The sequence below is a fragment of the Rhea americana genome, unplaced genomic scaffold (genome assembly GCF_003343005.1).
Source record: "Rhea americana isolate MKP2758 unplaced genomic scaffold, rheAme1 scaffold_208, whole genome shotgun sequence".
NCBI lineage: Eukaryota > Metazoa > Chordata > Aves > Rheiformes > Rheidae > Rhea > Rhea americana.
Window position 1 is genome coordinate 871,022 of NW_028186239.1, and position 12,049 is coordinate 883,070.

Genomic DNA, 12,049 nt, shown 5'->3' on the forward strand with positions numbered 1-12,049 from the left:
ACCTAAACCGAAAAAAAGTATCCTTATAAGGGAGTGTACTGTTTCAATTCGGCTTTGACACTAATTTATTGGTATTGTTTGATTTCTTGAGTTAAAGGAGGCTTTAATTCCCCAGAAGTCTCAAAAATTTGAATAAATGATAAAGTGAGAAGAATTGCATGTCATCTGCAACTCCGATTCCAGAAAATATTTGTTAGACTAAAGGTAACATTTCTGAGAAAGATGCGCTCTTTTTCATACCAACTAGAAATCACAAAATTCCTGTGCACAATAATGAAATAAGTACCAATATTGCCCATAGTATGTAATTCAATTAACAGGATTGACATCTGGTTCTTGAAGTACATGTAGTATGCAGACAACTGTGGAGCATTTTGCACCAAAGTAATGACACTTGATTAGGAAATTTATTTATGAATTATTACATTTAAAATAATTTAAAATTAAAATCCCTCAGTGATAAGACATGGATTATCTTAATTAGTTTGGCCTTTTTTTGCAGTCATCATCTAAAACTCCAAACTGATGACCCATACTACTGAAATAAGCTGTAACTGAAAAATATTTATCATGCTATGGTGTCAACATCATTTTAGGATGCAACCATGTTAATGACACATTCATGAAAGAGAAAAAAGAGAGAAATATCAGGAGTAATTATAAAAGTGTATCATTAAAGAATACCACTCCTACATATTTCAATTTACCTTTTTTTTTCTCTCTCTCTTTCTATAGGTTGTGACCTCATCCCGGTCCAGTATCTCAGATGGGGTGATCCTGAGCCCATCGCAGCAGTTGTTTTTGCGTGCCTGGGTCTGCTGGCCACCTTGTTTGTTACGGCTATATTCATAATGTACCGTGATACTCCAGTGGTCAAGTCATCCAGCCGAGAACTCTGCTACATCATTCTAGCTGGCATCTGCTTGGGTTACTTGTGCACTTTCTGTCTCATTGCAAAACCTCAACAGATTTACTGTTATCTTCAACGAATTGGCATTGGTCTCTCCCCAGCTATGAGTTACTCTGCTCTAGTAACTAAAACCAACCGCATTGCAAGAATCYTGGCTGGCAGCAAGAAGAAAATTTGTACAAAGAAACCTAGGTTCATGAGTGCCTGTGCCCAACTGGTTATTGCATTTATCTTGATATGTATCCAATTAGGCATAATTGTTGCTCTCTTTATAATGGAGCCACCAGATATAATGCATGATTACCCAAGCATCCGAGAGGTCTACCTGATTTGTAACACCACCAACCTGGGTGTTGTAACTCCCCTTGGATATAATGGATTATTAATTCTGAGTTGCACCTTTTATGCATTTAAGACAAGAAATGTCCCAGCTAATTTCAAYGAAGCAAAATATATTGCCTTTACAATGTATACCACCTGCATCATTTGGCTAGCTTTTGTGCCAATATATTTTGGAAGCAACTACAAGATAATCACCATGTGTTTCTCAGTGAGCCTGAGTGCCACGGTGGCCCTTGGCTGTATGTTTGTGCCCAAGGTCTATATCATCCTTGCTAAGCCGGAAAGGAATGTACGGAGTGCATTCACCACATCAACTGTGGTCCGCATGCATGTAGGAGATGGAAAGTCATCTTCAGCTGCAAGCCGCTCAAGTAGCCTGGTGAACCTGTGGAAAAGAAGGGGATCATCTGGTGAAACCCTTAGGTAAAGTTTGCTATTATATGAGTGTGGGGAAGCAAGTGTGATCATCTGAGATTTAATTAATAATACTAATAGTGAAAGATCAAAGGGAAATATATTAATTTCCTTCACCTCTGCATTAGGAGATGAGCAAGTTTGCTCTGCAGAAGTTTTAGGTGAAGGCTGATTTAGTTAAAAGGCTGTGCAGAAACAAAGCAGAGAGCGATGAGCAAAAAGGGCTGGAAGTACCAGCTGTGTCATCTGTACACTTGTAGGGAGGGAAACAAGATATTAGGAGAAAAAAAAAAGCCACCAACAATCTCCCAGAAATATAACTAATTGCCTTTTCCTCAGTGCACTCGTTTTGAATCTCTTTCCCCTGAATGAATTTCATAGCCACTGTGTTCACCTCTCGTCACAGCAGTGAGATAATAGCTAGGTCTATTAGTAATAGTAAGACAATAGGTTGTTGCTAATGCTGTAAGGTAGAGCAGCCAGTAGCATCATGAGCAGCCACTCTCAGTCCTCTAAGGATTTGTTTCATGTGACTCTTTTCTCTCCTATTCTTTTGATTTTCCTTTCTTGTATTTTCTCTTCCTACCTTCTTTCTTTTTATCTTTAACTATCTTCTCTTCTTTATCTCTGATACTTTTTTCTATGTTCATCCTCCAAACTCCATCAAATCCAGCTGYTCTTAAGTCCCATTCTTGACACCCTTCCAGACATTGACCAGATATTCCCTTGCCAGATATTTCTTTGTTTCTTCCCAAAGAAGAGTTTGAATTTGGTGTATAGACAACATGTATATTCAGGATAGAAAAATTACATTAAACAGATGTTGAGGAGAAAGGAAACCTCTGGAGTGGAGATATTGTCCAGCTTCAGAGACATGTTAATGGGTGCACCTAGACCAGTGTCTTACTTTCTTCTTATAATCCCTTTTACTTTTGATACAGGTTATTATGGGAATGATATCGGGTTGTTTATATACAAATAATTGGGTTGTGAATAAACAWAGAATTCTGAATGTACAGAGAAACAGTTTTGTCTTTCTTCAGCTACATATTTCTGGACTGGAAGTGAAAGGTAGCTAGTTTTCCTTCCTCACTGAAACATGTGTGGATTTTAGGGTTGATAATATGAATATTTCTAGATATGCCAGTGGTGGTAACTGGAGCTGGCATGGAATAAGGACAAATTTATACTTCCATTTTTTATGAACCACAATTTACATTCAAAGGAAGATTTCATTAGTAATAACTGGAGGACAAGAGCACAGATTATGCCAAAATGATGATATGTCTTTGTCACATCATTACTACTTCTCTTCTCTTTCAGAGATCTTTAACTGGTACAGAAATGGCTAGTTTGTTACAAAATATTTTATAAGTATGATCTGTAAACAATGTTTTTTTTTCCCAGTCTATTTCCAGATGCAGAGTAGAATGATGTTTGAAAATTATGAATTGTTAGTTTAAGGAATGGCTATCTGAAATGTCCTTCTCTACATCTTCTGCCTGTACACTTGAGCTGACCTATGTTCAGCTTAGAAGCTCTAAGGCTATTTCCAAGCTGGCTAACACAGGCATTCTTCACACATGTCCTCAAYAGGAGTGCGTTCTTCCTCTTTGGGATCATTTCTATTTTGCCTCACTTTTTCTGCAGATCTTATTTGTCATCTTGTGACCTTTTACCTGGACAAGATGAAGTTATAGATGATGGGAAGGTCTGAGGCTYGGGAAGGACTTATTTGGAGGGACTCATCTGTTTAGGCCCAATTTTGATAGATATTTCTCTAAAATCTTTGTTGTGTTCTGAAGAGTGGGGAATGTACTCTGCTATTAAATATCCTARCAGATAAGTTGTATTTTCTTCTTTGTGAGGACTATTTCCATTTCTGTATATGCCTCAATATGCAGGTAACACATGTAGTCTAGACAGGTATCAGTAAAACATGACAGATTATCATCAACATTCATGTCTTTTTAAATAGCAATGTCTTAGAAATGTRTTCAGCCTTGAAGAGCATTCAGAGTGCCAGCTATGTGTGTAGGAATGAAGAAAACAGCACAAAGCTGATATATTGACATATTTACCTGGATATAAAGARCTAAAGCATTTAATTTGAAACTTGGAGAAAAGCCTTCACATCATCAACAGTATTCATCAGTACTTATAACCAGAACAGAGAAGAGACTCCTAAATGCAGTGTTTAAATCCTCAGTTGTTTAAACTGTGATGGCACCAGTGAGTTTAGCAGTACTCATGCAGTGTATTCTCCCTGAAGGGTCCAGGAATCCAAGAGCAAATTGATTCCATCATTCGTAAGGAATTCTCTCCAATCAGTTCCTCTTTGGTGGCAGAGAATAAAACAAAGCAGAGCCTTAAAATGTACTGAGTAAATTGAAAATGCTGCTCAGGAGTTCACCTACGTCTGATATCATCTTCAAGACAGAATAGAAAGYTGTTTTCAGCTTTAATTCTATCCAYTGTAACTCACGAGCAAATAGMGTRTAATCATTTTACTTAATATTCAAGCATTTCTTAGAAAGAAATGTTGGTGCACAAAATATAATATTTCAGGGAATTATTCAGAACCAGGTTCAAAAGCTTGTTTGGATAGTTATTCAAGTAAACACTGAAATACTTAGACTCAAAGGAAATATGCACTAGAGCTACATGTCTTTGTTTAAATAGTGCAGAGGGAGTTATTTAAAAGAGATTGAGTCATTGTTGAATTTTAAAGAAACATGCTATTTAAGTCACCAGTGCATAGAGGGGCCCCTATCATTAACATTTTCCTTCTTGACACTAATTTATAGCACAGTGTAGTACTGCATCAAATCATTGTCAAGCAGATAATGCCAAGGCTCCATTCAGAGCTTTCACATCAGCTGCAAAATGACAGATAACAAGACTGCTCTTGCCTAAATAAAGTAATGCATCTGTTAGAGTCCTAAATTACTTTTTGCATGGGTTGCTCTTCAATTAAGAAAACTCAGCACACTGTGGCTGTGTGTTGGAAAGACTCTTCACATACTGAAATAAGTAGAGGGAGAGAGTAAGGTTATTTGTTATATTTTGAAATGAAAACCATTTCATGTAGGCTATTGTGATTCAGCAGTACTCACCAAAACGTACTCGAGGCTCATTTACAAGTAGGACTATCAAATCAAGCATGAGTAGAAGCAGCTCCACAAAGAAGCACGAAGAATACTGTGTAGCTGCAGTCAAAACCTTACAACCAGTGTAGAGGGGTTTCTGGACCTTCTGCTTCTTGTAATTTTACCAGATAATTTCACAGCAAGTAGGAGGGCCATAAATTAGTTGAGCAAAAACTTACCTTACCTTGACATCTCARGAACTGGTAGTATGAGGTCAGAAAACACCATTGCTATCTCATTTTTTTTTAACTGTCAGTTGGCCTTCTTCTCTGTGATGACACAGGCAAGATTCCTGCRTTTCTTCTACTGAATTCTCAAAAGATAGAAGATGGTAGGCACCATCCTACATGAAATGAAACAAAGCCGATATTGTCATTTCCCAAATAAGTTAGAATCACTGAAAATGATGATTCATCAAAGCAAAAAGGCTGAGCAGCACTTTAAATCTGCTATCTAAGCATGAAGATATGGTCACTCTCCAGCAGACAGTAATGACCAGCAACAGTCAGATAAAGTGCTAGATATGCTGACTGTTTGTGGCACTGTGCATGTTTCCTCCCTCTGGGTGTGAATAGCATAATATTAGACAACAGAAAAGGGATGTAGATCAATTTCTACAACTTCCTCTAAGAAGCTTATCCAAAGAAACATGCAGATCTCTGAGATTAAAGCTTTATAGCCAAGTGCAGCAGTGATGTTTAGTTCCACCTGGAGTTACTAGTTCATTTTTGGTCCATTATGCAGTATTTCATAAATGATTAAACATAAACTGTGGTTGTCAAAGCAAATTATCTACTCATTTGTTAATGTACGATCTTGCCCTCTTAATAAATTTGTCCGCTGCTGAGCGATTGCTGAACTGGGCATTGCTCTGCATATTTCTGCAGAGAAGAACGATMTGGTAAGAATGACAAGGTTCATTCGAAAGTGGGGACCGCTTGTTGTAGTGAGCTAACCCTCACCTACCCATGCTCTCCTTCCCCTGAAGGACATAGGGGCAAAGCAGACTCAGATGAACCAYGAGAATTTGTAGGATCTTTTATAAATCCTTCCCCCTCCTCTCCTTTTTTTTTTTTTTTTTTTTTTTTTTAACATAATTTAGATAAAGATGCTCTCACTTCCACCTAAGAGTCACATGCCATTTGAGGGCACTTCTCCCTCTCTTAAGCGCAACGTGGGCACAGTAATAGGAGTCTGAGGGTCTAAGTGCCTCCCTGGCAGAGGTGGCAGAGAAAGCGCTCAGTTGGTCAGGCTCATGTGCTGCTGAGCGGCTATTCCCTGTCTCCTGCAAGGAAAAAATGGTGAGCAAGACGGATTTTTTTTCCAGTGGGCTGGATTCAGCCCCCAGACTGCTGGCTAGGTTCTAATTATTGTTTATATCAGAATGTTCCTAACTGTGTCATAATGAAAAGTATTGAAAACAGGTGTCTACCATCACACTGTGCTAGGAGCAGCTGGGGTTTCTTAACTATTTTCCCTCTCTCTCTCTCTTTTTCTCTGTTGTCTGGCTATATCTGTTCTATTGCCGTTCAAACAAGAGCTATTTTGATGGACTAAATAAGAAAAATAGCCTTAGATCAGTATAGAAGCTGCCGTTCCTGGTTTAAAAATATTGTAGCCAAAATCACACATCATACCTAAGCATCTCTAAGCATCAGCTTTTCAAAATGACCTTTCAAAAGCCTGATTTGAAATTTTTCAAAAAACACTTTTTCACAGGAARTTTTTAAAACATTATTATCCTGATTCTGACCTAAATCCATTCAAAGCATTGACAGAAAAAGTGAACTGAAAATTTCAGGCACAAGTTAACTAGCTGTTGCAGCAGCATTTGAAGGCTTTGACTACTGTTATACTGTAAAATTAGGAAAGCYCAGAGAAGTCACTGAGTGTCTAGCCAAACAGGAATCCTGCATCTTCAAATAAACCTTCAGTACTGTAACATGCACAAACGCAAAGGTCTCTAAGATACAGTCCATGAAAGCAAAATTAGAGCAATCCCTATTGTCCAGATGTCAAATTTTGACTGGTTGAAGGCCCTGTCCATGAACAGCTGGATAGATTTGGAGCCCCAGCCATCAAGCTMTGATCAAATGTTTTCTGATCACATCAAGCGTGTATGTGTGTGTATCAGCACGGTGATTTCAAAGATAAAGGTAAGAGATTCCAGTGCCCCATATCTCAGGGAGATGAGCGGCCGAGAGATGGAGGCAGGGCTGTTGTTTGCCATGGAGCTTTCAGTCAGACAGCAAGGCTATGCCAGGAAATTCACCACCCTGAGTTAGCAGAGTATGAGAAAAACTAGCAGGGTTTTGTTGAAAGCTGAAGCTGACTGGCATTCCTCACATGTATGTCCATTGAGAAAGATATCGATTGTGAGCTTCTGCTGCGGCATATTCTACTGGGACACATTTTTACAGTACTGGTGCCAGTTTTGCGTTCATTTATATGCAGTGTGAACAATTTCGTTGACACATATTGAATGACGATGAAAGAACGCTACGCTTTTCCTCCAAATTCATTTGAAAAACTTCTTGCTTACGAAGTTTTGTCAGGGAATGGGTTTTAGGCTGGTACTCACAATTTTTACAGCCAGAGAGCTGAGAATGTCTTGGTCATCAGCATGGCMATCATGGCACACTAAAACTTCATCATGTCCTTTGGCCAGAAAAACAAAGAAAAACACAACATTCTCCTTCTACAAAGTAACAGCCACAGATCTCATATAAATAACAGATTCTGCAATTTTCACAGCTAGCTAAAGCTTGCTCAGTTTTTCTTATACAAATGTGAGGCAATATATATGAGGTGGTAATTCAGTTGTATTGAGCTCAGATTTAGGGACTGGTGCATCACCTCTCATACTGAGCTCACTTACGTCAGCGTGATTGCTCTCCATGGGAGCCTATTGAAGACAATCTATTTTGTATAAAATATACACTGATTGGAAAAGGCAGAGAGTTATTTTCTACCCCAGTGAGTAGGGCAATGTCTTCCCAAGTTAGACTGGCAGAGAGGAGATAGCAGCCTGGGTCTCTTTGACCCCGCATGAGTGTCCCATCCACCAGGCTTTTRCCTTGCATTTAGAGATCTTTACAGTTTTGATTTTATCTCACTGAAAACAAATGGAAACACTTTTAGAACTCCTGAAATTTTATAGAGCAGGCAAATAATTTCTTCATGTCTTTTAGTCATTTCGGTCCACTCTTGTATGCATGGAGATCTAACCACATTACTGAAGAATGTGAACCAGGACAACTAATACTTAGGCAGATACATTACAGAAATGACCTGCAGCATCCTTGAACTGTAGCATTGATCAGCTTTTATTCATTGCTTATCTCAATGTAATAAAACCCAGTGGAAGTTGAAAAGCGAGTTGCTGTCTAAAACAGGAAGTGCGGGATACTACTGCGAGGCAAAGGATCTCAGTGAGAATTTACATGTAAATAAAAGTTAATTTCTACAGATACTGTTTAAAAGGAAAGTGAACTGCAAATATAAATTGCACAACAGTGATTAGACTTTGAAATATGAGATGACTAATGCAGAAGAGGGAAGGGGTAAATCTCTTACATGATGTAATGTCATTAGAGTAGGTGAAAATTTACATGAATTGAAGGTCTGGCTCAAAGGTGATTGGTGTTTTTTTCCAAAAATGAAACCTAGTAATAATAATACATGATGTTATTTGTTTGCTTCCCAGCCTCCCTAGAAAAGAGTTTTGACGCATGCAGGAAAAAATCTTTGACTCTTCAGAGGAAGTCATTATCCTTTTGACTGATTAGTCTGCATTTATTAATGAATCAGTTCCCAAATGGATCATTCTGAGCTATTTTAATCTAATATGCTACAAAAATTTAGATTGTGACATTACTGAATGGTTTGAGTCCTTCATTTTTCCCTAGATAATTTACTCCAGGTGTCTTTTTGAAGTTTGATACTGTGATTAATGAAACTTCAAATATTGTGAAATGACTGAGGAATATTTTATGAAACTCAGTGAAAGGTATTAGGTCGGAAAGATTTTGATAAATTGCCGCTAAAACATTCCACCTSTATAATGAATTGATATTCTTGAATGCCCTGATTACAATGAATTTAAATTTGTATGCTGTGCTAGTGTTGTTGTTTTGAGTTTTTTCCCCTCAAACCAAATTTAATTAAGGTATTAATTGATTGATTTAAATTATTTGGCTGCATTAACTGAGCAYATACATTCAGCCCTAATTTTTTGAATTATTTATATTATTAAGACCACATCCCCATCATTGTGAATCAACTCTCATAGTAGAACTGTGCAAATTAAATTACAATGTCAACCATTTACTGCCTATTCTTAGATAAATAAGCTCTACATAGCAAAATGCAGTCTTGCCATTGTGCTACAAAGAAAAGGAAGAAATAGTGAAGACAGAACCTGGCAGTTTGGTTTTTATCTTTACACGGAGAAGGACATGAGGAGTTTGATATTTTTTTGACAGTAATGTCTAACTTTTTTTTTTTCCTCTTCAAATCTGTCTCCTCAATTTCTGATGATAAATAAATGGCACTGTCTACTTTAACAGCATTGACTTCATTAGTCTTACTGAAAAGCACCCAGACAGGTCATGCAGACTGTGTCATGTCCATTCTTCATGCAAGATGTAGAATCTGCTGCAAACTGCCTTCCCATTTGAATATAGGTTTTTCTGCTGAAGGAACATCTGGTTCTTTCCAGAGCATATTTTGATATGCTACTGCATTGAAGGTGAACAACGAGAAGATTAGGACACAGATTCTCCTTCCAGTGTCCAAATAGATGAGCCAGTCTGCCACTGTGGAAACCCCTGTTTGAATTAAAAACAACGGGGCTTCTACTTGACTACTGGAAGCTGATGCAGACTGGGAGATGAGGTGGTGACTGGASTTTCTCTCAGCTGAGAGAAACCAACTGTTTCTGTTTACAGATGTTTTATACCAACTGTGATTGAAACTCAAGCCATATGTCCAGTRAGCTGTAAAAGAACAAAACTCCTTTGCTTTTCTCTAGTTTTGATCATAGCATTACGTATTGTAGTGATTATTGAGTACGCTGCCAGCTGATGGCTTATAACATAAACATAAGTTGACAAAAAAAAGTCATTTTACAGTCYATGATCCAATAATGAGGTAGCAGAAAAGAAAGGTTAAAAATTTAATAAACAAGCAGCAAAGACACAAAATATTAGAAAACAAAAATAAAATTAATATACTAAACATACAGGATAGCATAAAATAGTAATAAAAACTATCAGAAAAGAGAGACTTATTTCTTACAAAAAAAGTCTTTAAAAACTGATCTTCCTTTTCATGATTTTTCTAGCTATAAATCTTCTGGGATTCCAAACACCAAAAGAGATTGAAAACGTCATGTTAAACTCAAATATAAGCTAGGATGTTATAAAGAGAGGGCCTCTCCCATTCATTAATTTCACAAGGACTGCGAAGTTTCTAGCATTTACATTACTTCAGAATAAATAAAATATACCTTCCCTTTTCAATACAATAAGTGAAGTAATGAATAAAGTAATGAGACCTCCTTATGGCATCTGTAGCTTTAAATATCTACAGAAGAGAGGACAAAAATTCAACACAGTGAATAGACCGGATAGAGTAACACAAGACACTACTATACAGAAATCCTATACAGTATTTTGTCCAAGATGTCAAAAATAACCCTTCCAGAAGCAGGTAAACAAACATATTCTGCTTTTGGTCTATTCTTCCCATGAATCAGTGTTATGTTTTATGTGTCATTCCATCAAGAAAAGTAATTTTAATTCACCAGCTGCAATTACATATGATTGCTTAATTAGAATAAGCTGTAAAAAAAAAAAAGGATTATGTTGCATTTGAAAAAAGAATTAAATTGTGCATTTGGCTTTAAAGTAATTTTGCTTGCTAAAATGGTGCTATTAAGCAAACAATCTTTATATTGATTTTTTTTAAAAAAAGTAAAAAGAAGAAAGTGCTGTACTTAATAACATATAATTTCTTTTAGCTACTTTATGAACAGGGAAATGTCACACAATAAGCTGAGACCCCTTTTAAATTAGTCAGTGTAGTGTGGTGCACTATCAAGATAGCATGACCAACCTTGAAGAACTGATTTTCAAGGACACAGTATGTTTGTAGCTCAAAGTAGCCCATACAGTAACAATGCTAAATATTCTATATAGTTCATTCTTCAGCCATTTAAAACTATGCAGAAATCTTAATTCATATATTCTCTTGTCTAATCTAAAGATCAACTCTGCTGCTATGAAATGCAGGATCTTCATCATTGCTCAATATCAAGACCAAGTAGTACTGCAGGTGAAAAATACTGCTTGTGCATAAGATCTAACAATCAAAATACATAACACGTCCTGGAAAGTTGGGAAGGTTTGTGACATTCAACATGCTGTGACATTCAACATTGAAAAGACTCATGGAAAGTGACAGAAAGCAAAGAGACGCTATCCCGTCAGTACACTGTTAAGGTTTTCAAATCCCCAGTTTATCGATATGTTAGGCCAGTTAGACTCTCCGTAGCATGATGCTGAGAGATTAGGGCTCCAAAGCAGGTTTCTGCTCCATAAAATGGCATACTCTAGAAAGAATTTACAGGATTGAGGCAGCGTGACTATTCAAGACAGCCAAACTTGGAGTTCGGTAACATATATATATAGACAGTTTAAAAGTTTTTCATTCTGTATTTCAGTTTATTTTATTTTAGCCTAATATGAAAGCTGAGGTGGATAGTTCTCCTCTCCTCTCCTCTCCTCTCCTCTCCTCTCCTCTCCTCTCCAGATTAGCTCTTGCCCTCCAAACAGATTTGGCTCTAAATCCTCTCTACTCTTAACTGTTTGTGGGCAAATGTCACCTCTTCCATCTTTGCAAGGTACAATTTCATGAGGATGTTATTCCTGCCTTCAATTAGAAAAAGATTTTGGTCAGAGCTACTCTCTTCTTCTGTGTCTGAACGGTGCCAATTGAACTTTTGGTGTTCATTAAATAATAAAATTTCTTCAGGGCGGTGTGACACTGTATTTGAAATATGGATTCATGACAGTTCTCCATCCCTCACACAATTTTGCTTTGCTTTGCTTTGCTTCAACAATGGATTAAATTGTTCAGGCAAGGAACTCCAGCGACTAGGGATGAGGATAATCTGGGATTCTGGAAACACTCCAAGTTGAGCAGAGATGCAGACTGCTCTTTCTTTCTTTTT

General features: G+C 37.3%; 1 protein-coding gene across 3 annotated transcripts in view; it reads left to right on the forward strand.

The window, feature by feature from the left end:
• GRM5 (glutamate metabotropic receptor 5) overlaps positions 1-12,049 on the forward strand; it is a 263,845-nt gene that overhangs the window by 236,542 nt on the left and 15,254 nt on the right. For all 3 annotated transcript variants that reach the window (XM_085304375.1, XM_085304376.1, XM_085304377.1), the window contains exon 7: positions 736-1,675. In XM_085304375.1, the coding sequence (XP_085160501.1) occupies positions 736-1,675 (940 nt within the window). The remainder of the gene's footprint in view (positions 1-735; positions 1,676-12,049) is intronic.